Below are 25,361 nucleotides of genomic sequence, written 5' to 3'. Positions count from 1 at the left end.
ACATTTGCCACAATAAAATAAAATAAAATGTGACATCCACTTCCTGCAGGTGAAGCTAAGATGTAACAGCTGATGGTGGAAGGCTTTGAGGAGGAAGCCCCTCCCCCACCAGAGGGATCAATGCACATAAATGCAAGAGGTCACAGACCTTTGACATCTCCTTTCAGCCGGGGGAGGGGCGGGGACCTTTGTGAGAATGGCTTTAATGATCCAATTGTCGACTCTGTCATACACACTCATACAGTAGATACAGTTGGACTCAGGTTTTGCTCTGCCGTGCGGCACACACGCCACACGCCACACTCCCGGCGTCCGTTTCGTCGTCTTGAACCTGGCGGGCCACGAGAGCGAGGTCTGGATCGACAGCATCGCCCTGTGTCTCGCTCGCTGTCTGCATCCAGCTGCCTCGTTTCGCTCTTCATCACTCCCACATCTGTTTTAACCTCTTCTCCCATCTCTTCCCCTCCTCAGCCTCCTCCCTCTCCCTCTCCTCTGCAGGCCTTATCTGTGCTTTCCCTCCCTCTTCTTTCATGCTGCATTTTTGAGGAGAGATCTGGTCAATCCAAAGGCCAGGCAGGAGAACACGGCCATTTTCTAAGGTACTCTGATGCATGTGTTTCTATGGAAACTGACAGAACCGTTCAATTACAGCAAACAATTAAACTATTCAGTTATAGAAACATTATTTAACTGTATTCCTTTACTTGCAACATCCCACGCTGACAGTGCCATTACACTCTTTGGCTTTATCAGCACCGAGACGCTCTTTTAAACATTTAATCCTGATGTTTAACTGAGACGGACAAACGGTCACTATATCTGATATGTAATGACAGACCTCGCTGTGGGAATTAACTATTTGTGTCTGTCCTACTCTGATTCTAAGCATTACTTACCAGAATGGTTCTTACAGCCGACAGTGTAACTGCTAAAGAAATACAGATGCTGTTAAGAATCACGAAACAGGAACTGAAATGATTGAATCTGTGATTTCTATCTGTTTGATTTGTGTTTGACAAAAAAAAAAAATTTCAATCCTGTTTCGTTTGAAAGTGGATCAGTGGCTACATCAACTCAAGTACCAGCTCAAGTGTAATACTCCTGTACTCACTATGGCCTTCACTCGAGTTTTTCCATTTCATGCCTCTTCATACATCTTTTCATTGGGAAATAATGAACTTTTTACGAAACGTCATTTGAGTTGACTGTTTATATATAAAACGTATGAATTACCCTGTTATCTGCAGAAAGCCTGGGAGAAAATTAAAATGTATATGTAATAGTTCTTTGAGCTGTATTCATTTTGAATTTGATTTCATTTGTGTGTTTTTTCCTCCTTGTTCCACATGTTTTGTATTTGTAATACAAGATAGAAGATATATGTGTAAATTAAGGGCATTTTATAATCCCAAGAATGGATGGGCCAAATACACTGACAGGACAAACGAAAAATATATATTTATATATCATTCACTTTGCAGAATATATTTTTCACAGAAATATTATCTGCATATAAAACATGATGCCTAACAGATTAAATCAACCAGTAATATATAAAACTGTTAGCATCACTTCCAATAGCTTAATGCAGATGTGATATTAATCAAATAATAGAGTATATACTAAAACAGGCACAGAGACCATGTTTAACTTAATGAATACACAGTATTTTAATGTATTTTGTGATATTTTTAAAGATTTGAAAACTTCCTCCTTCATGTGCCATTTGATTAGCTGTGTTTTAATGACATGTGTCATAAACATGGGGCATAACCAGGGACATTTTGAAAAGAGGCTCCTGACTGCTGCCTCAGCAGTTTGGTGAATGGCGGCTGTTTTGAGGACCACCTGTTTTCTGGGTCCTGTCACATCCCAGTCAAAAACCAAAGTTTCAAACAAAAGCACTGATCCCTTCTCTAGTTGGGATTTTGTCCCTTTGACCATCTGCAACCTGGATCAGAAAAGCCCACATTCACTGCGAGGAACCACTGAAAGGATCAAGAGAAGCATCTGCCTGCACTGCTGACTCGTCCAGAGCGGTGATGTGTTAATGATCTAAACCGGAATTTCCCAATGATCTGAGATTTTGTCTCGTAGATCAATTTTTTTAAATGAAATGTTTCAGGATCTGGCTGAGGCCACAGCAGAAAGTGAAACCCCTGAGTCACTGACTGGATTGGTAATCAATGGCGATGTAAACCTTTTTGTTATGACACTGAACACAAGTTAAGAGTGATCTATCACACACTGGTCATAACATAATAAGATTAATGTTCAAATTAACACACATCCTATTGAGGAAGCCCCATTATAATGACAAACTTTCTCACCATAATGGCGTAATACCTCAAGATAATGACTTAGTATCATAAAATAATGATTTAATATCTCAAGATAATGACTTAATATCTCCAAATATTGACTTCATGCCTCAAAATAATGACTTAGTATCTTAAAATACAGAGTTAATATCCCAAAATAATGGAGTAGGATCTAAAAAAATTACTTAATATCTAAAAGTAATGACTTATTATCTTTTTTACTACCTTTTTCCCTTTAACCTTAACCCTATCTTTTTTTCTTGGACTGGCTGAAACAGGCTGCTACATTTTCTAAATAAAGAAATAAACATATGATGTAAAAACTGGAGCCCTGGTGTGCTCCAAATTACAGTGAGCCAAGAATGAGAGAAAATAAATTAATCTGTTACCCTGGTGACACTCACTTTATGTACAAATGGTTATGAAACAGTCATCTATCCACAGCGTGGTCCAGCTTTTTAGAGGAGAAATGTTATGGTGCATGTTTTTTTGGGAGAATCTCTGAGCCTAAGAGCAGGTTTTTATCAAAATCAAACAACTGTGAATGAGAGCTGGGGCAAAGAAATGGAGGAGGCTCCATTATCATAACAAGATAGAAGGTTTATGAAACTGTATTTTGAGAGTTAAAGAGACATCTTGTAAAATAGGTCACAAAAACTGCATGTTTTTCCCAGCGAGGAGAGAACCTGATGTGTTTATTCCTCATTAATGACATAAAGCATTTTTGTTTGAAGCAAGTTGTATCCAAACTGTATCCTACTCAAATTCCAATCACATGCATCACTCCTGCTGGTAAAAAAAAAAAAAGATGCTGCAGAAATCGCACACACAAATTCCCAGCACTAAAACCTGAGGCCTTCACAAAGCAACATGGGAGAGAGACATCTCCTTAAAGGCTAAAGAGCGAAACCTGTCCGAGCACAGGAGTGGTGTCACGGGGGCCTTACTTATCTCCTCCCAGATTAAGTCCCAATTGTTTGCTGGGAACAAAGACAGCCAATGAGGAAACCAGCCCCCCCAACGGCCAGATGGTCAGCGTTCAGAGCCCCCTGACCCCTCCAGCCCTCTCTGTCATTGGCTGCTCGTGCTCTAAGGGCGAGACAGGCCACCCAGCGAACTCGTGACACACGCTGCTCGTACAGTGTGCACACTTACAAGATACTACCTGGCTGACTTCGAGGGATGCTTCTCTTTCCATACGATGCAGAAAACAAACATGGCTGTCTGATATGACAGTACAGTCAAAAGCAAACACTTGAGATAGAAGGCAGTATTTCTAATTATGTGTCAATTCTGTAGAAACAGGAGACCAGAAACAGCAGGATTGAAATGCTGCTTTTACATGAAACGTAGCAGTTCAGAAAGTACAGCATGACCGGGAATGATGTTGACATATGAAGGGCCAGTTTGCATCTGGTAAAATCAACATCTCCTCTTTCTTGTCTTTTTTGCATGCAACTGTCATTAGCTCTAATGACACTTTGGAGGAGGGGGGCTGGGGGTTATTGAGGAGGCGTGCAACGCAACCTTTGGGACATCAAACATGGAAGAATGGAAAGATAAGACGTTGTCAAGACGGACCGGTTTGCCTGTGATTACAATGACAAACCACCAAAGGCATCTCCTGGCCGAGCTTATCTGATCTCTGACTATCTGAGAGCTGCTGAAGCCTGTTTCAACACCGAGCCTTGGGCAGTTGTAACTGAATTCAACAGACAAACGTGTAAACTCACGGCCCTGTCCAAGATTTATACTTTGTACCTGACATGACTTTGTTAACAATGATTCATCAGCGGGAGGGACATGTTCAGGAATGAAAGCAGAACAGCATATTTGAAGAATCATAAATACACTGGTTGTGTGCTCATGAAGAATAAAGTGTGAGCAGACTTATTTTACTGCCACAGCTTTAGAAAGGCCCCACTGACATATGTCACTGCAAAATGTGTTCATTAAAACACGAATTAGGCAAATACATGTATGTCTGTTGCACACATTTGCAGCAGACCGCCCTTGGCATAAAACAAGGCTCGTTTATTCAGGCAAATAAATAAGAAAAACTGCTTTAAATTGCATTTTTGTTGACTTTGCATGCAATAAATGACCCAATCACCTCATGTCACATTTAAACTTCCCCTTCAAAATAAAAGTACATTCATCGAGGCATCACTTGAGGATGAAATAAACTTGTGGAGTTGAACGTCTTGGTCATGGCGGAGCTACAGGCTGAAGTGAGACCATCACCCACAGAGAGTCACCAGCACACAGCTCATCACAATGACCCAGGCTCCTCAATGTGACATGAGAGAATGAAGAGGTGTTCGGGGGAGAAGGTGAAGAAGGAGCAGCCTCCTGAGCGCCTACCTTTATCCGGACTGAAACGCGTATTTAAGCCATGTCCATGTCGGATTGTCGACACCAGCTCCATGCACCGCCGCCTCCTCGGCTCTGTGTCGGTTCTGTGTCCGCTCTCCGTGCGCTCCGCTCCGCCACAGCTGACTTGCGCACGGCGAGGGAGCCGCCAACTGACGTCAGGGACTTACTGCACGTACAGTTCAGTCTGATGTGATGGGAGGAGAGAGACACTTAATAAATACATCAAAATATCACACAGGGGGCCTAATGTTCACCAGCTAAATATCAAATCATCCAAATAGAAGTTTAAAAGTAAACTGGAGAGAACCCCCTCTAGTTCAGTGCACCCCCCCAGTGTAACTTTATATACTGTGATGTTTAAGATAAGATCCACAGGCTGAGTCACAATGAGAGGGGTCAATGGACAGAGCACTGCTACAAAATAAAGGATCAATTACTGATTCACTGATGTCAAGAGCAAAAATATAAATATTAGAAATTAGATTAACTAACAAATGGTGAAAAAACTGCAGGACTAAATATGAAATGAATACATGCAAACATTGTAATAACTCATTGAATGATACATATACATACATACATACATACATACATACATACATACATACATACAAGCAATTATGTGTGCTCACGTTTATACAAACTCCTACATACACTATTCAGTATACATACATAGGTATAAAACACAATTGTACATACAATGTCCAAATACTATATAGTGCATATAAGCATTCAAGAATAGGCTACATTAAACTGTGTCATTAAAGCAGCAAATGTATTTCTCCAGCTTTGTGTTTTTAATCATACAGTCATTGGTTTTTTAGGAGATCATCCCCCTCTATTGGTAGAAATACTGAATTGATGCACTGATTCAACAGGTTATAATGTAAATGGTTTCATGCTACACTCAGTTCAAGGTGAGGGGACGTTCCTTGGATCCCATAACACAAGTTACGTGACTCAGGTATTGTCGGGACATTTGATTATTTACTTTGTTGATTTTTTTATATTATTCATTAGAATGTACTGTGTAATGTTACACACAAAATTGAATTCCTCAGAACATAATTTTATTTTAATCATCATTTATTTGAAAATAAATGTGGAAATATAAATTGATAGTGACCAACCCGTTTCACAAATGAAAGACTAAAATTGATGAAAGTAATTAAAACACAATGTCGCTTTGACAAATGAATCACTTCATCTTCTACAGTTTTTGGTTTGCAGGCTTTTGAGTTTGCACATTAAAAGTAACAACTGAAATCAAAACAACCAACTGTTGTGGGTAATCATTTATGTCACACAAATTGGCAGAAGGAAAGAACAGATTATACAAAAATTGATTAAAATGAATAATATGCATACATCAGTTGGAATTGATGATATAACTACTGAGCTGGGACTGTGAAACCGAGGGTGTCTAGACAAACGATGCACTGAAATGGGATTTATTAAAACTGACAGTTGCACAAATGAACAAGGGGGTGTGAAAATCAGTAACGTTCGCCATTGGGGCAACGCATGGATGTGTGTCGTGAGCTGTGGAGGTGTTGATGAGGTATCTATGCAGGGTGTGCGTCTGCTCTATTGGAAAATACAGCGTGATCACATGGGCCAATCTGTGGAAGGCCGTGCGTCCTGGTCCTGAATGTTCTCTGTAGTATAACCTTCTGTTTGCAGCTGTAACCTTGAGAGAAGCTGTGGGGAACGTTCTGTGACCTGTTACCCAAACACTACGATCACTGCAACTATCAGCAAAATGAAAAATAAATCACATAGACAGAAACTGATGCAGGTGACAGCAGGCTCATTAAACACTTTAGTATAGAGCCATTATTGTCAAGATCACAGGCCTTGTTCAAGTTCCTGAGCATATGCAAGACTGCCCTCTGTTGGTTGATATGATGAACAGACGGACACAATAAAGAGGATCCATGCTAAAAATATTTTTTAAACAATGACTGAGGATGATCAAAGTCTCTGGAAAGGCCTTGCGGTCATAAGGTTGTATTAAAAATGATTACATTAGAGGTAGTTGTACCACTCATATGTAAAAAAAAAAGATGTGTTCATGGCATGTGTTCTAAAAATGCTTTTAAAACAAAGATACATATTATCTATATAAAATAAATGAATATAAATCTTCTGGAAATCATAGTCAAAAAAACTAAACATGCATGTGTCCAGTTGCTGTTCTCCAGGGAGCAAATGACTGCAAGTCCGAAGCATTTCCTGTTCATCATTTGTTCATTGGCAGAACTGCACGTGTGATCACATGGGAGAAATAGTTTATAGACAGATTTAAAAGTTGAGTTAAGACGAGCGTTTCACTCCCGAAGCTCATTGAAAAGGAAATAAAACAAAGGAAAACAACCAACTGTGGGCTATTAAGGTATAAATCTATGTGACCTGAGGATTAACCTTATACTGCAGTTAAAGTAGAAAAGGGGGTGAATGAAGTTTAATATTTACTCCCAGTCTCCTACAGACCCTGATTGATAAAGCAGGGGCTCAAGTGAGTTACAGTGACCTCAGTAGTGCTGGTGTTAAACCTGTCACATGTCATATCTGAATACTGAATATGATTTGATTCCATTCTACTTTAAATAAAAGCCAATGCAGGCTATAGGATATGGACAGCAACCATCTGATAAGCCAATATACATACTATGAAATTATCAGTAGGAATATCATGAGTTTCCCAGAGAGAATTTTTATATCTGGCTTTAGTCTAATGGATATTTTTCCCCGGTTAAAAGTTGGGTGAGGAATGTGAAAGGTTAAATGATCCTGTAACCTGGTGTCATGATTGATCACTTGGAACTCAACCAAGGATGTTAAATATCAAAGCGCTAAATGAAAACACAGGCACACTGAGGCCTTCTAAGTGTCACTGATGACCATCTGACCTTTTCTGGTAACTCACAGAAGACAGCTGTCCTCTTGGGTGATGCATGGAACAGCACTGCTGCAAGTACACCCCAGCAATAGAATAGAATAGAATAGAATGGAATAGAATACTGGTCCTTTACCCAACCATGAACAGTACCAGTAGAATAACCAAGAGAACTAATATCTATATCAATAATTTTCATTTCTCAAAGGAAAAGAATAGATTAGAGTGTGATATCTAGTCATGACCATCATTAACTACCAGAATAGAGAAGAATATATTACTAATGGTCAAAAAACAAGAAGATCAGTAATCGAGATAATAGATTGTAACATAATTGAATAGAAAAATGGCTATTTAATGATGTTATAGTAAAATGCTGTCAAGGACTCAAAGCAGAATAGAATAGAACACCTAATAAAACTATAATTGTATTGTGGTTTATTGTTATTAGAAAAGCTGAAAAGAACAGAACAGGTTATTTTATGAAATCATAATTACCTTTACTAGGGTATAGCTGAATGGAATAGTACTTTAATTACATTATAATTGATACTATCGGGAACTGATTATGGTGATATATGATATATTTGTAAGTCTTAAATATAAATAGTTGTCATCTCTTCTAGTTGAGCTGTAACATTTGATAAGTGCAGTGAGATTTTCCTCATATTCAGTCTGTGGATGTTCTTCTTACTCAGTCTGTGGATGTTCCTCATATTTAGTCTGTAGATGTTCTTCATATTCAGTCTGTAGATCTTCCTCATACTCAGTCTGTAGATGTTCTTCATATTCAGTCTGTAGATCTTCCTCATACTCAGTCTGTAGATGTTCTTCATATTCAGTCTGTAGATCTTCCTCATACTCAGTCTGTGGATGTTCTTCATACTCAGTCTGTAGATCTTCCTCATACTCAGTCTGTGGATGTTCTTCATACTCAGTCTGTAGATATTCGTCATATTCAGTCAGTAGATTCACCTCATATTCAGTCTGTAGATGTTCCTCATACTCAGTCAGTAGATTCACCTCATACTCGGTCTGTAGATGTTCCTCATACTCAGTCAGTAGATTCACCTCATATTCAGTCTGTAGATGTTCCTCATACTCAGTCTGTAGATGTTCCTCATATTCAGTCTGTAGATGTTCCTCATACTCAGTATGTAGATGTTCCTCATACTCAGTCCGTGGTTCCTCCTCCTTCAGCCGCTGAGCTCGGAGAATGCGCCTCCACGCGGAGCATGCGCACTGCGTGACATTTTCAAGTCGCTTCTCCGGGGTGTTTGAACAGGAAGGCGGACATGTTGGTCGGGCTGTGGGAGAGAATCGGGCACCGTCTGCTGTTTTTTTTTTCTCTTCTCCGAAAAAAATCAGAACCTGACCTGTGAGTCTTCGATCCGAGGGACGGAGCAGCTCGGAGGGGAACCAGCCGACAGCCGGTGACAGTGCCCGGGAAGCAGCGGGGGGACAGCCGTCAAAGCGCCGTTACGAGTCCTCGGTTAAACTGATCGCAATTTGGAAGAAGCAGAAGTTTTTTCCCCCGCAGCACTTCTACTTTTGAGCTGTCAGATTCGACCGTGTGCAGCGGCCTGGCTCCGGGATGGGAACCGGCCCGGACTGACACAGACGCCGCTCCTCGGGGGGGACTAACTTTTTAACTGGCTTTTGTTTGGATGCACCAACATTTTAAGCTCTTATCCCCGGTGGCATCCTGCGGAGGCTGACTAATCTGTCGCCGCGTTTATCGTTTTGCTTCTGAAGTTGTTTTGTCACTCATACCGGGGGGGGGAGGTGGAGGAAAAACCCTCTTTCGACGCCCAACATGTGGCTTTTGTATATTCAGCGCAACCTCAAGCGTTTCATCGTGTGTGGAAGCTCCGGGAGAACAATGTCTTTTCTGTGAAGCGGCGGAGTGAAGTTCACGCGAAGAAAGGAACATTTTGGCTAGCTAGCTACCGCTGGCTGCTAAAGCTAGCTAGCCAGCCCTCTGCCTCGCCACCGAGCTGTTTTTGTTCGCAAGCCCCCCAGAAACACCGGGACTCAGTATGACAGCGAAAATGTCTGCCGGGGACAGTGTGGAGGCTCGATTCGAAAAAATCGATGCCATGTTGAAGGACCCCAAGTCGGAAATAAACACGGATTGTCTTCTGGTAAGTTTGTAGCTTGCTAGCCGGCTAGGTAGCTAGCGAGTCAGCCATTCGGGGTCAGTCTACTCCTTGGAGCAGAGATTCTTTCCGAGACCAACAAGTCGTTGTCACTGAAGAAGTGTGTAGACTCCAACAGGCCATTTTGGCTCGCATGCTTAACTCCAGATACATGTATGTGTGTATATCATGTAAGGTTATAAGAACAGAACACAAGCATCACTTTGAAAAAACCCATTTTTCATACAGTCAGATCCACTCACAGCCATAAACAATGAAACTGTAATTGCCAGCAAAGGGATTGTTATTCAACAACACTGTGCTGTCACCTCTTGATAACCTGGCTGCACTTTAGGAGATTAACACATGTAGAAGCAGTGGTAACTGAATATGACGGACAGATGGCAGCCGTGCATCCCTTCACACACACACACACACACACACTTTGGTTCAGTCCAGGTAAAACAAATCGTGCCATGAAGTCTGATCAACTTCTGATCAGCTTCCCCTGCCACCCCCACACACTGATGATGGCTTGTGTCGTCACTGATGTGGCTTGCAGATATAAGGAAGTGGGTGGTTAGGTGTGTTGTTATGTCTACATTCACTTATTGAAGCCTCATTTAAAACGAAGGGCTGCCATGCGAGCCTGTTGTAGCCTGTGTCCCCCCCACCCCCACCCCAGCTGCATCAGTACACCTGTTGGCTGGAGTCTGCTTCCTGTCTACAGGCGGAAGAACTCTCAAGTGACTCTCCTGTCTGAGGGAGGAGGGCTGCTCCTGCCACGTGCTAAACCGGACAGCAACACCTCCATGGGTTTTATTTTACGCGGAGGCAATCCCAGGAACTGACTCACTATGGAGTGGATGCCAAGGGGAATGTTGTTGTGTCAAGTGTTTGTTGATATCATGAGCCTCTCAGCTTGGGTGACACTGCCACTGTGTGTTTTCTCAAGGATTGGGCTCTAAGTGACTCATCGGTGCGGTTTGCTTGCTGATGAATGGGTGATTAAGCCAAAAGTCGTACCGTTAATGGATGGATAGGAAATTATCTTTGGCATTTACCTTTTACGTTTGCAGGTATGACTAAGTTTTCACCTAAGGTTCAATGCTCAAACAAGCAAGGGATGATCTCTGTGTACAGTAGTTTCACTGTAATTGTTTGGTGTTGTGCACATAAGGTCATAACTTGATTATTAATTCCTCTATCTTAATGTATGGTATGGGACATATTAGCAGGCAAAGTGATATTGGGATAGCAGTCTGTTTTGGGAAGGGGGCTTGTCCTAAACCCCCACCCACCCACCCAACTTGGAGTGTTTGTGTTTAGCTTGCTGGAGATAGCTGTCTTTTGAAAAGCAAAACTTGCTTAGTCTCCATGACCTCCCATCCTGTTGCAGAAAAGACCAATTAAACTCACCTAAAAGTGCACACGTTCTGCATTTTTAATGGCAAAAAGCTGTGGGGACTGTTCCTGTTGGCAGCCACACACACAAGGGTGTTGTTCCTCTCTCTCTCTCTCTCTCCCCCCCACCCCCACCCCTCTCTGCAATCTCCCCCTGATCAATGAATGGAGGCCTTTTGCTGAGGCTCTCTCTGCCACCATGCAACCCCACCCACAGCTTAATAAAATTCCATGCTAATCAAATAACCTCTTGTCTTTGACTGGCCTGGAGTTCCATGTGTGTCCCAAAGCCATTCTGCACGTCTGGAGAGAGTTGAGAGCAGGCAGGCATCTCTGAGGTAGCTGGGTGTGGGCTCTGCTCTCTACCCATAAACCAAAATTATGTGGACTGAAGACTCATGTTTCTGAAGTCTATGAATCAGGACATTTAACTCATAAAGCAGCCAGCATGCTTGGCTATGAGTAATAGGTTCCATCAGAAAGCACAATACAACCCTTTTACTGGCCATGTTTCTGTACCTGGGTCCTGAGCTGCCAATCCTTTGTGTCTTAAGTGAAGCACTGTTGGGTTTGCACTTTTTCCCACAGAACCCCGGCCTGTGTTGTGTGACGGCGACACATGGCCTGCACCTTACCACTCAGCTCTGAGCTGGCCTATCGAGCAGCGTATTCCAGCCCTGTCGCCCTTATCTGCACCCAGAGAATAAATCCTGCTAGTAGAGAAGAGTGCCTTATCTGGATGGGCTGACCCTTCTCCAATCATTATCCTCTAGACATGCTTCTAAGAGCCAATCTGAACAGACAGAATTCCTGACATTGTGATGTGAATGCTCACTGACATAAGGGGACTGAGCATTGCCCATGTATGTCTTACTGTTGGCAGCCGTCAGTAACTTCCATCAAATAATTCTACCGATTGATGTGTCTGGAGTGAGCATGGTGGAAATGGTGCGCTTGCGAAAACACAGAACAGAATTTCCCAGTTGCGTTTGCACTTGATCCTAATGTGGCACAGTCTGTTTATCATTTGGTAAATTAGCATGTTTGAGTTGATATGTTTGAACTTGTTTTGCAAGGGCTTTGCCTCCTATTTGAGAAATATAAAGGCTTCCTGGCACAGTCTTTGTTCTTACTTTGACACTTGGGGGACATTAGTCTCTCTGCGTTTTGATCCCTCTTTCATCTGCTATTTGGACTCCAAATCTGTAATAAGGGTAATTACAGGAAACTGCAAGGCCAGTAAACCACATTTGTAGACAGTGATTGACTGTGAATGCTGCATTTACATGTTAGGGTGTGTAGTCTTATTATTGCCGAAATTGCAAAAAGGCTAAATTAGTTATTACGGTTTTAAAGTTATGAGTGGAAACAACTGTTCTATTAATGCATGTTTTGTAGGTCAACACATGCCAGTCATTACCACTCAGATTAGATTTCATCACACAGTGTCTGTGGTGATTGATTGAAGTTCATTGCAGCACATCACAGTGTCCATGTGTTTGTAACCAATTAATGGTGCTGAGTGGCATAAAAAAGCTGTTGAGGTTGCATTTTACAGTTACAGTCATAAGAAGCAAATTTAGCTCAATTCTCAGAGTTTCGATATTCAAAGGAAACTATCATACAGCAAAACCAGAGCCTATAAATGTGACTGACAGGTAGAAGGGCAGTCTTCAGTCACTACTGCCTAGAATTCAGCCTTGAGATTGATCGATTCCTATTTGCCTTTCATATTCATATTCAGTGTGCGAACAGTCAGAGTACAATCAATCCTCGTTTTGCCTTTGTTGAGTCCCTGCCCTTGTCTCAGTGACCTTTGCCTTTACTGGACAAGCCTTACCTGCAAGGTGTTGTCTGCACATATATGTGTGTATATATCCCTCTGCTAGAGCGAGTTATCTCAGTCAGTCAGGAGTGTAGACACTACATCATATTTTTACATCATGCATGCAGTAGTTTTCATATATAACCTATGTGTAAAACTGCAAAGATTTAGTAAAGTCATATCATATAATCTCATTTAGACATATTTGGTCATTAAGTTACCATGAGATGTGAAAGTATTATTCTTTGAAAGACCATACGGGTGGGTTTTATGTTAAAACTTGTACAGTTGTGTACTGCATACAATTTGTCTACCTTAGTCGTGTGATCTTTTAATAAAGCATGCCATAAGATTTTAGGTGGATTTACCTTCAAGGGAGTAATGTCACTGCAGTCCAGTCATCTCCTTCTCTATTTGTTCTTAATGAAAATGTACATGACCTAAATGCTACGTTAGGGTTTAGCATATGTAGTTATTCACTCTGCTTGTGCACAGAGACACATTTATGATAACTGAGATAAATAGCCTTTGTAATAATGCCAGGTGACACTGACTTGAAAGCTCAGTGGAATCTTGGATGCACCAATGGCTATTTCTCACAGCTACATCCCGCAAGACTAAAGTAACTGACAAGTGTATATTCATTGTGGTGGATCATCTTCTCGAAATGTGTTGTAAGTCTCTGCAAGTTGATTTTCATGACATACTGCCCGGAAGCAACAACAATGCTAATAACTTGTCATATGCTTAAGAAAATCATCATTAGTTATACAAGCTATGTATAATCTGTCGTTAACTGTCTTAAATATGGAACTCCCCAAGCTTGGTTCATTGAATGACGAATAGCATCTTGAGGGGAAATGCATGTGTTTGTAGTAGCTGTCGTAGTCGGCATGTAGTCATTCCCTATTGTCAAAAAGGTTTGGGGCTGCCAGTCGTTAAACTGCTCTCCTCAGCTATTCAGCTTTGAGAACAACAATTGGCCGAGCCATTTGTAGCTCTGCGTTCCCTCAACTGACTGATTATGTGCAGGAATGCATACTAAAAATGATCCAGTCTTTTAATAGCTGAATGCTTTTTTCTTTGATTCACCAATTGACCTTTCCAGTCTCCTGCCCTTTTTCCGTTTAATTTCTTAAGGGCTACAATGCCAGTTAGTTTTGTCCCAATTACAGTCGACTCTGCGACCCCTGTCCAGTGAAGATGGTAGAAGTGAACTGGAGTCGAAGTTTTAATAAGATGCTCATTTGCCGGGGTGAGGTCATAAATCGTGGGCAGCACAGGCAGGACAGCAAGAGTTTTTTTTTTTTTCTAAACTTGAGAAGCCAGAGCTCAGTCAGTGGAAACACGTGAGGGCTCTCCGCTGTTGAAATAACTCAATTATATTCTGACATGAAAGCGTTTGTGACAGTGGCTCTCACTCACTGGGACTCAATGGAATGCCCTTGTTTTGCCACCCCTGGGTTCACTGTCACTGCCGCTTATCCAGTGGAGTTGTTAGTTATGAAGTCCTTCTAGGTAAGTGGGATTTCCTGTCAGTAGATATTATGTAGCACAGCAGGAGTGTGCAAAAGGAGTTTGGACCGATTGCTTAGTTACAGATAGACAAGTGAAAATATCACTGGTGGCTTCCAGAATGTACCACATAAATAAATTCCAGAGCACATGGATATGTATTCCCCCTAGATTTCTTCTTGTACCTAAAGTCGTCCATGGAAGTTAGTAGCGAGGAAGCAATGTGGTATTTCATGCTTTGAATGGCTTCATTGGATTGTATGATCACATTTGCAGCCTGCCATGGACCTGCCTTTATTTGCATGGTGAACTGAATGGCTGTCTGCGCATTTGCTCACATGTGGAAAGCATATTGTCTTGAAGAGGTGGCAGAAGAGGAAGTGAGAAGTGGGGCTCGACTCAGGCCAGTCCACATGCCTTGTGCTGGCATGCAGAAAGGGATGATGTGGCTGAGACTCCCATGGAAATTTTAACTCAGACCTTTAATGTCTGGAAAAGAGCTTGTGTGTTGTGTGGATTTCTCTCCCCTAAAGTTTAAAGAAATAATTGCCGTATGTAATGTCAACCACTGGCTTTGTGTGTGTTGTGTAACTATACATTAAAAAAAAAAATATTGACCACATTTCATTAACAGGGCGATGAGATGGTTTTTCATGTTATTATTTAGTAATCCCTGGGATGTGTCGCCCTCTGCTTGAAGCAGCATCAGCAGAAATAGGATAACATGGAGCCCTGCGAGCTCTGGTTTGTTTTCACAGCTATTTTTTTCCCCCAAGACTGCCACATAATGAAACATAGCCTGTGGACTGCTACCGCCCAGTGCTTGTTGCAATGAGTGAATCATATGCATGGTTTTACTCCGTCTCTCGTAAGTTGTGAGACTATTGTGTGCGTTCCTTGGTTATGCTGACTCTTTTAAATTTGATAGATTGTCATATGCTCTCGCCTCATTGATTCAAGGCAAATTTAAATTGGAAGAGGTTATCTCATTGCCCAAAGATTAGAGCCACATGCATTCAGATTTAGATCATTGGTGGTTATCTGCACTATTATTGCATTTTTCCATTTTCTTCTGCACATTTTAATCATTGATGCATTTTTTTTTTCTACTGTTTGTGTGGAAAACAGACTCAAACAAACCCCTGAGCCATTGGAAATTTCAGAGCTGCAGTAGAAATACACATTAAGGAACAGTTTCACCTCTGGAAATATATCTCAATTACTTGCTGAGAAAGAACTTTGCCAGTGTCAGTTACTTACATATTTGTTAGCATAGCCTGGGGCTGAGAGTAGTTTGATAGCTAAACCCAAACAGCCGCAATGATCATAAATCCGTCACCAGAGGTACTGTATGTCTCTTATATATAATCTGATGATCCTGCTTCTGTGTGTGCATATAGTGATTTAAACAAAGCAGATGTACAAACAAATAAAGGAGACTCTTGATATTGCAGATACATATCTGTGAGGCATTCAGGTACACTTTACAGTTGTCTGAATTTAATGAGCTATAATTTGACATATCATTTTTTGTAAAGATAGAGGTTTTGCAATTTGAGCAAAACTATGGCAACATTGTGTTTTTGCATGAATCGTGGTCAGGTATTGTATGTGCTCGATTTGGCCAAAACAGACTCTTGAACCTGATCATTTTATCCATTAGCAGTTTCTCGCTTGATTCTTTTTGTATATTTTACCATATCACAAACATTATATACAGTATCTCAATCAGAGGATCGTATCTGTATTTTCCACTCCTACCACCTCTGTATCGCTGAACACAAATGCCCCTGATATTTTCACGTGACCCCTGTTTCTAAAAGGATAGCTGCTAGACACCACAACAGAGCTGCGCTGTTACTGCTTTAAATTACTGATATAGTCTTCTATGTCTTATTTCTGTTAACTTCTTCTGTCAGCTATGTCCTCTTTTATGCAACAATGTGTTTTTTTTTACACCTTACTGTTTTGTCACACTACTGTTTCAGCATGCGTGCCTTCCGAGTTTCTTTGTTTTTTCCTTCATTTGTTCTACTTTTGGACTAGCCAGCCCCACATGCACCAGCCCTCCACTCCCCGCTCCTTTCCGTCAGTGTTAAGCACTGGTACTGATTGAAAATAAGTCTCACTATGTGTGACTCTGTACTAGGGATAGTTTTTTTTTCCTCTCCCTTCCTTCACTTTTTGTTGAGAACTTGTTTGGCCACATACCTAAAATAGCTCTCTGACGTGTACAGTCCTGTTAAGGAATGTTGCTGTGGCTGTCCAGAGTTCTCTGCGGCAGGAAGTTATGCAAACGTGCATTGCTGAGCACAGAGCCTTGTGATTAGGGTCCTGAAGGACTCGGTTCTTCAGCGTTTTTTTTTTCCAGTGCAGGCTGGCTGGATACTGTGTGGCCAACAAGGCCCCTTTTCTCTCCCTGCACATGGTCTGTCTTGTGTAAATGCTCCCTCCTGAAACTCAATTTAAAGTTAGTTTTTTTTTTTCTTTTAAGCTGAGCAGATGATGGCTCTCAGCTCAGCAATCCTCTCATTAATTTAGAATTTAATTCTGCTTGAATGTCTATATCGCTCTTGTTGTCCCACCAGCTATTCTTCACCTCCAATTTTTACTTCTTTCCCTCCCACCTGCCTCCCCCCCTAGTTCCACCCATCCCAGAGGGCGTGTGCTTCTTTCATGTCTCATGGGGGGGTATGGCCCTGACCTCTGCTGAGCAGAAGCAGCAGAGTTACTTAAGAGGATTCCTCGCCTCGTCTGAGCTGCTGATTCACCATGTGTCATCATTGTTTTGCTCAGAGATGCAAAAAGAAACACGAGATTATTTCATTGATCGTTCACACTACAGGACTGACAGGATTGCAATAATAGTGACGCCACACATGATAGTTTATGTCAACAAATGAAATCAACTTTTCTTATGTAATTTATGGGTAATTTGAGTCATTTGTTTGGTAACTCAGCCATAGTATGAGTTTTGGAGAAACATGTAGGCTAGTTGACTTGGTACAGAGTCAGAAATGCTAATTTTCAACACCTAGCTCACTCCCACTTGAATCCATAACAGTATTTTAAATTCAAGTGCTTGTGTGCCTGTCTTGTTTCAGCCATTCTGGATTATGGAAGATTAGATTAAATCCTGCCAGTGGCACTTATGCTCCTGCCTAGCCTGAGGCAAGATAGCCTATACTGTGTGTGTGTTTGTTTACAACTCTTGAAATGCCAGTAATGTAACTATCATATGGGTATTTATGCATTGTCCCTTTTTCAGTTTCATTCAACAACACCTCATCCTTAACCCTGTTCTTACAGTTTACAGAGGAGGTACTGGCCCAGTCATGAAAGGGATTCAAATGAGGGTCAGACATTGTCAAGACGGGAGTAGCTCCTGTAACTCCAGTGGGTGTTGCAGCTATGTATTGTAAAGTCACACAGTTGAGCTCACTGTATGGTTATTCTAAGGCACCACCCTGATGCCTCAGTCATCAAAAGCTACTTAGTTTCACCAGCTGCTTTTATTAGAAACTTTGAGACCAGGGTGGGAAACGCAGCTTCTCGTCATCCAGCCAGAATGACTGGTGGGTGTTTATAATCTTCCAGGGACAGGAAAAAAACTGGAGCACTAATGTGAAGCACCCTCCTTTTTTACAGTGTCCAAGCTTTCCTTCTGGATTCATGGGTTTGTAGTAGTGTTGCTGATGGAATGCATCTCATTATCTGACTCAAGCACTGAAATATCGATCTTTCTCAGCATACATGTGCTACATGAGCCGACTTTTGCTGCTTTCAGACATACTATGGATATTTTCCTGAAATTATCTGGAGGGGCTATATGTGAGAACACAAATGTCATTCTCTGCAGTATAACCTCTCAGCCCCCCTTGTAGAATGTCCGAGTGAGCCCATGTGAGAATATACAGCAGGAACATTTCTGGAGAAGTGGGTGTGTTGATGACGTTTCTAACTCGTGACATATGCAAAACTGCTAAAACAAAAATAACACAAATATTTCAGGATGAAAAAGAGGTGCCATACACATAGAACACAGATGAAGGTGTCAACTTGATGACAATGAGATTGGAGAGCTTTTGGTGATAAGGGCAGGTGGCAATGTGTTGTAAACACAAACTTTCCGTAGCGGATTTTATATGATACGTATTGCCTTCGTCTGGAGAATGTTCTGACCCAAATCTTTGGACATATTCATGTCTTAAAATGTCTCTTCAGAGTTCAGATGTGTATTTCTATTATTGTTATAGTAGATGCTTAAGTTTTCTTGTAGAAACACAGAAGAGTGCTTCAGATATCCCTTCAGTTTATTTAAGCTTTTTCAAATGTTATTGTAAATAAATCTTAGTACTGTCCATGTCAGATGTCATGCTAGACATAATTTGAAGCTCCTTTCAATAAACAACCAGGTTTTGACAAATCCTTCAGTAGATCTGTTATTAATCACTTTTTTAAAAAAAAGGCATGCTTACATTAGGACTAAAATCTGGGTATTTGTAATAAGCTAAAACCCTCCTAGTCTTTAGTAATTTAATCCAGGCTGGAATCCCACAGCTCCATTTGTTTGAAAGTCTACACTCAGAGCGGTTCTACAGGGCACTGTTCATTTTACATGTAGTGTGGGATGAAGCTGGAGCAGCTTTGTTTATTAACCTTTCTCCTCTCCCCTCAGGACGGCTTGGATGCACTGGTGTATGACCTTGACTTTCCTGCCCTGAGGAAAAACAAGAGCATTGACAACTTCTTGAATAGATGTAAGTAGCTCACATCATGCTTTCTCCTTACGTCCTGATCTCGCCGTGTCTTTCACTTTATAACCATTTGTGTTTGCAGACCCCTGTTACATGTGGGTGTAAGGCTAGGCTCAGAAAAGAAGGCCGTTTTGGGTCACTGCCTCTATGTAGGCTTGGACACAATAGGTGTCTGCTGCTTAGTGTCCCCAACAAAGGGGCTTTCATAAATGGCTGGTGACCCACATGGTGCCTATCGCTATGGCTTCTCTTTTTCAGTGTCCACAGACTGGGGAACCCCCATAACTATGTTTTAGACGAAACAAAAAGTATCAATCGACGACAGAGTGAGGGGGAATCTATCTTTCCATTACAGATCTTTTATATTTGAAACATTCTCTGCATGCCTGAGGTGGCAGCAAAGAGCTAGTGTTATATCTCGATGATGTATGTATTTGATTTCCCAAATTCCACATAGAAAATTTGAATAAACTAAACTGCCACTACGACATTAATATGAATCTGTGGGGGTCGTATAACATGTATTTATTTATGATACAATCCAGATTGTAATATGATAATAACATTTTATTTAGATTTTATTTATTTTGATCTTATTATCAGCATTTTATCAGTTTGAGGAAAAAACTAAACACCAGAGAGCTGTATTTGAAATATGATCGCAAGCTCCTAAACCCTTGGGCAAAAACTGCCATTAGGCATCTCCTCAATTTTCTGGTTACTGGACTTTTGTGTGTAGCACCAGCGTGTTATAAATGCATTGATGGATATGGACTAATGGACTGGCTTGTCTTGTGAGACACTGGACCTCAGTTGCATGCACAGCCTGAGGGGCTCTTCTGTCTCAATTCTTTACTCCATACAGGCTTTGCACCCTGAATGTATCAGCTGATTGCTCTACTGTATATCTGCTGAGACCTGCTAGAAATAATCCTCCTCCACCCCCCCACACACACTAATACATGTACATACAGTATGTTATCTGCAAAAGCAACATGAAATCCTATTTGTACCATTTGTAAACATGGGTTGTGTGTCTTTTCGGTCCTCTGGCATGATTTCAGGAAGGATTATGATCCCGGGAACCTCTGCACACAGTGGAAATGACTCACTCTCCAATGTTCTTATCCTAATAGCACATGGCTCGCTTTTTATTTTTAGATCAATTGAACTTGGATGCCCCCGCACAACTCCCCTTTTCCATGTTTTCCTGTGCCAGTTGTGACCCATGTGAATCGAAAAATTATCCCTCTCATCCAGCTATGACCAAATTTGGGTGAACACTGAATACTGTCTCCCCTCAGGGAACCAACATTGTTAAATCAGGGAGAGGCCTACTCTCAGCAAGAAACAAACTTTGCTTGAGCGACATTTCTCAGCTGTGCAGAGGCTCTGTCAGCTTTTTCTGTTCTGTTTTCCAGAATACTGGAAGTTCTTATGAAAGTCAGCCTCTGCCACATGTTAGCATGACACCTAATGTTAGATAATGAAAACAGGGTGGCAGTGAGTGGGAGAGTGATATTGCATTTAACAGATAACCCCTACACACTGTTAAAATATAAATAAGAACAATCTGCAAGCTCCCTCAGGCATATTATTCTGTATCAACTTGATGTCATTGATTATTGCGAACTATAACTGTGGCTGTGATGCTTCAGTGCACAAGACTTCTCTTAGAGGTCACAGCGTTGTTCCGTACATAAATTCAATTTTCTTTTAACATCTGCCTTTGCTTGTTTTTTCTGCCCTTTGTCAGATAAGGAAACTATAAGTAAAATCCGTGATCTACGCATGAAAGCTGAAGACTATGAGGTAGTTAAAGTTATTGGGAGAGGTGCGTTTGGAGAGGTGCAATTGGTAAGTAAGCCATTTTTTGATTTTGGTTGTTTTTCAACTATCTATGAACTTCCAATGCACTCAATAGATTTTACTTTCTGAAAAATAATATATTTCTTATTCTCTGCTCACCTTAAGTTTGTGAGAACATCTTGAGTAACTCTGACTTGATTTGTGCTCTTTTTACAGGTAAGACACAGAGCCACATGCAAAGTATACGCCATGAAGCTGCTGAGCAAGTTTGAGATGATCAAGAGATCGGATTCTGCTTTCTTCTGGGAGGAGAGGGACATCATGGCTTTCGCCAGCAGCGGATGGGTAGTGCAGGTATGATTTGTCAGACAAAAAGTATCTCAAACCTATTTCACCGTTGTTTAATGTGATGCAGAGAACACACACAAATCCAGTTCCGTGCGAGTTTACAATTAAATGCTTGTTTGAGGTATGAATTGGTTTTTCTCTAATAATTTCTCTTTTTTTATTCCACAGCTCTTTTTTGCTTTCCAAGATGATCGCTACCTCTACATGGTAATGGAGTACATGCCCGGTGGCGATTTGGTTAACTTGATGAGCAACTATGATGTCCCCGAGAAGTGGGCCCGCTTTTACACAGCTGAGGTGGTGCTGGCTCTCGATGGAATCCACTCAATGGGCTTTATTCACAGGTAATAATTCAACTTCTCCTTATCTGTAAGTGTGTCCTGTAGGATGTTTGTTTTTATACCTGGGTGGTGCACACTTGTACGCCAGGAGTTGAGCTGAATATTAAAGAATTTGAGAAAGAGTTTGCTAGTCTACCTTTCTCTTGCCCCTGGCTGCCGCTGAAAAATATAATAATCGAAACTATTTGTTGGTTAGTTCTTTAAATTGGCTGCAATCAAACACATTGATGTGATAAATTTCTACTGGAGCAGATGTGTCTTACCTCTGTGAGGCAGTTCTTCAGTTTTTATTGTCTGTTTGGAAGAGCTCCTGAAACCTTGTCCAAAGCAAATGTCTGGGATCATTTATCTGTTTTGGTCCTTGACAACTGTGAGATATGTAGTAGGATGTGGGTTTGGTGTTAACCTATTTTAAAAACAGGAAGTAGTCCTGGGACAAAGACAAGTTTGTAGCATTAATGCTAGCTGGTGGTCTACTGATTATTGTTCTCTACATTACATCTTTTGTATGATACACTTCTACTTTTCAAAACGGAGACTCCATCGACTTGAGCCATTTTCTCAGAATTTGATGTGAACTAAAAAAAAATGTAACACTTCTCCATTTGAATCTCAAACCAGTCGTAGGCTTTAAAATGAGTTGTAGTTCCTGTAAATGTTGTTTTCTTTCGACAATGATTTATAAGATTTAAATGGTCTATTAGAGTTGTTTCTGTTCAATTTATTTCCATGATGCTGCCTCTAGATCTTTAATATCTCTGAACTACTAGGGGAATAAATCTCTCTGCACTGGATGACGCCACTTAATTTCAATATACAACAGGGATACAATATTTTATTTCCCTTTTATTAAATGGTTACTAATATTATTCTTCACACTGAGTTCTTTGCACAGCTGCAGCGGTGGAAAACTCTCACCGTGACAGATGTATTAAACAGTTCTCTGCTGTTTTCCCATTAGCTTGCCGAAAGTTGTTGCGAAAAGAAATTTCACAAAGACATAAATTCCCCTCGCTCAATTCCCAACTCCCTTCATACCTCATTACATGTGACCTATCGCTGCAGTGTAGCACCTTCACACAGTCATGATTTGGAGAGCTGTTTTCGTTTAATGGTTCCCTCAAGTCCTTCTTAACTGCACACATACAAACCTGCATAGTACTTCAGTTTTCTTGTGATATGCTTGAGTTTGATGTATTAATATTCGTTTATCACTTTCTTTTTGCCTCTGCAGGGACGTGAAGCCTGATAACATGTTGCTCGACAAAGCAGGCCACTTGAAACTGGCGGACTTTGGGACCTGCATGAAAATGAACAAGGTATCACGATCAGTTTCCCTCACGTTACATTGACGAAATATATTTAAAGTACATCAATTCAAGTCATTATGATTAGGTTGCTTATCATTCATATTTTTCATCTTTTTGAATGATAACATTGAGAGACTTGTATAAAGATCGATTTGAATCTCTTCTCTGTCCTCAGGATGGTATGGTACGATGTGACACAGCAGTGGGAACTCCAGACTACATTTCACCCGAGGTACTGAAATCCCAAGGAGGAGATGGATATTACGGCAGAGAGTGCGACTGGTGGTCGGTGGGAGTGTTCCTGTACGAAATGCTGGTTGGTAAGTATTTCCCGAAAAATTCAACGATTTGAGGTTATTATTAGAGCTCCACTGAATTATCGTTTGATATGAGCCTTTCTCAGTCATATCAGTATCGCTGTTGATGTTTGATGATATGCAGCAATATGAAAAGTTTTATTTTATAGAATGAACAATTTGCCGAAAAGTTTACTACGTCATGAAAAAAAACATATTGTCCAAATTCAAGTACAATACATTTGGTTGTATTTGTTTTCTTTTTAGTTATTTTAGTAAAGTTAATGGTTAAACTGTAAAATATCAAGCCTCAATTACATTTCTTTGTCATAAGGGTTTGATAACAACATCTTAAGAAGCATTGGCAATTTTTAAAAAACATATATACCGTTAGTGGAAATCTTTTAACCCTTAAAATCATTGCCCAAGCTGTAGTTATTATACCAATCATACATCTTACCCACAATATGAAAATTTGCTCTTTATAAATGATAACAAAAACTATTTTGAATATGAAACACAAAACATTATTTTCACACATGTTTCCAGAGTGTGTGCTTTATTGAATTTCCTGTAGAAACATCAGTAACCACCGGCTCTTGTTTGTCTCATGCTGTGCACAGGCGACACGCCTTTCTATGCAGACTCACTGGTCGGGACCTACAGCAAAATTATGAACCACAAGAATGCCCTGACCTTCCCTGATGTCAGCGACATCTCCAACGATGCCAAGAATCTCATCTGCGCTTTCCTGACTGACAGGTCAGAGAACTACAAAACCAGAACTGGATCATGAAGAGGGTCCTTATCTGTAAACCCTCTCTTGTCAAGTGTTTTCTGGTGTAGAGGAGTGTCTGTGGAAAGAATCTTGAAAGAAATATTCATACCATAGAAGCTGCTCCTTTTTTCAATTTTTCCTCTTAACCCCTTTAGGGAAGTCCGGCTTGGCCGTAACGGTGTAGATGAGATCAAGAGGCATCCTTTCTTCAAGAATGACCAATGGACATGGGAGAACATCAGAGAGAGTAAGAACCTTTTCACTGCTGAGATAACAGATTAATTTCACACCTTCCTTTTCAGTTGGCAGTCTGCTCTTTGTTATTGCAACTGTGTAGCCAGCGACCATGTTTTCCATTTGACCTACTGCAGACAGTTGCAGGAAATTCTTGTAGACGAGCCATTCATTCAGCATCCTATCCAAGACTAAAAGTGATTCCTGGCAGTGCAGCATTTTTGGGGCCAACAAGAGGGGAAGTAGCTCAATGCAAATGTTAATGCGCTGGGATTGACACTGGAGCAGAGAGAGCGATTAGAAATGTAGGGCTAAATCCAGTAGCAGGAGTCCGTCCTTTAGTGGCTTTATATTTAATACTCTACTAGGCTGAAGTCAGCACTTTGGTGTTCGCCCTCCTCCTGTTGTTCCACTGGCTGATCAGCTCTGCGAGCTGGCTGCCTTGCTTTGCTTTAAAGAGAGTTTCAAAAGAAATCTGTGATCCAGAATAACTCCCTGGATTCTGTCTTTTATTTCTCCCAGGTATGAACCTTAAAATATAGCACAGATAACAAAGAGAAGATGTGTGTTGGTGTGAGAGAAAAATAAGAAAACCAAAGCATTTAATGGCCTAATATGATCATATAAGTTTAAATCTATGATTTTTAAAAGGTTGAGAATGATACATTTTGATAGTTAATTGATCTGATTTATATTAAAGTCTCATTCTACTGCTGTTTTCACTCATTTGAGCCCTTTGAATTATGGACTGCGTCTTCACCACATAGTAACATGATGAAATGTGATGGCCCTTTTTTCCTGCATCATCATGAATCTACCATTTCCTTTTGCCACGTGCAGCGGCTGCTCCAGTGGTGCCTGAACTGAGCAGTGACGTTGACACCAGTAACTTTGACGACATTGAGGAGGATAGAGGCGAGGAGGAGACCTTTCCAATACCAAAGGCCTTTGTGGGCAACCAGCTCCCCTTTGTAGGCTTCACCTACTACAGCAATCAGCAGTAAGTCTGC

The 25,361-nt window shown here is 41.0% G+C and overlaps 2 protein-coding genes across 6 annotated transcripts in view; one reads left to right on the top strand and one right to left on the bottom strand.

Moving 5' to 3' along the window:
- Window positions 1–4,849, bottom strand: part of greb1l (GREB1 like retinoic acid receptor coactivator) — a 40,785-nt gene extending 35,936 nt beyond the window's left edge. For all 3 annotated transcript variants that reach the window (XM_035171485.2, XM_035171488.2, XM_035171487.2), the window contains exon 1: window positions 4,686–4,849. The gene's annotated coding sequence lies outside the window, so the exon portion shown is untranslated. The remainder of the gene's footprint in view (window positions 1–4,685) is intronic.
- Window positions 4,850–8,868: 4,019 nt separating this feature from the next.
- The window catches only part of rock1 (Rho-associated, coiled-coil containing protein kinase 1), a 28,514-nt gene continuing 12,021 nt past the window's right edge, over window positions 8,869–25,361 (top strand). Inside the window, exons 1-10 of one of the 3 annotated variants that reach the window (XR_004697817.2) lie at window positions 8,869–9,740; window positions 19,157–19,238; window positions 20,992–21,092; window positions 21,261–21,398; window positions 21,561–21,736; window positions 22,968–23,052; window positions 23,219–23,363; window positions 23,963–24,101; window positions 24,273–24,364; window positions 25,192–25,351. Coding sequence is in view for 2 of the 3 variants with exons in the window: in XM_035169995.2 (XP_035025886.1) it covers window positions 9,636–9,740; window positions 19,157–19,238; window positions 20,992–21,092; window positions 21,261–21,398; window positions 21,561–21,736; window positions 22,968–23,052; window positions 23,219–23,363; window positions 23,963–24,101; window positions 24,273–24,364; window positions 25,192–25,351 (1,223 nt within the window). In the remaining variant the exon portion in view is untranslated. The remainder of the gene's footprint in view (window positions 9,741–19,156; window positions 19,239–20,991; window positions 21,093–21,260; window positions 21,399–21,560; window positions 21,737–22,967; window positions 23,053–23,218; window positions 23,364–23,962; window positions 24,102–24,272; window positions 24,365–25,191; window positions 25,352–25,361) is intronic. The other 2 variants (XM_035169995.2, XM_035169996.2) reach the window with 2 other exon arrangements.

The sequence above is a fragment of the Hippoglossus stenolepis genome, chromosome 11 (assembly GCF_022539355.2).
Source record: "Hippoglossus stenolepis isolate QCI-W04-F060 chromosome 11, HSTE1.2, whole genome shotgun sequence".
Lineage (NCBI taxonomy): Eukaryota > Metazoa > Chordata > Actinopteri > Pleuronectiformes > Pleuronectidae > Hippoglossus > Hippoglossus stenolepis.
This window is presented reverse-complemented; position numbering and strand designations above follow the sequence as displayed.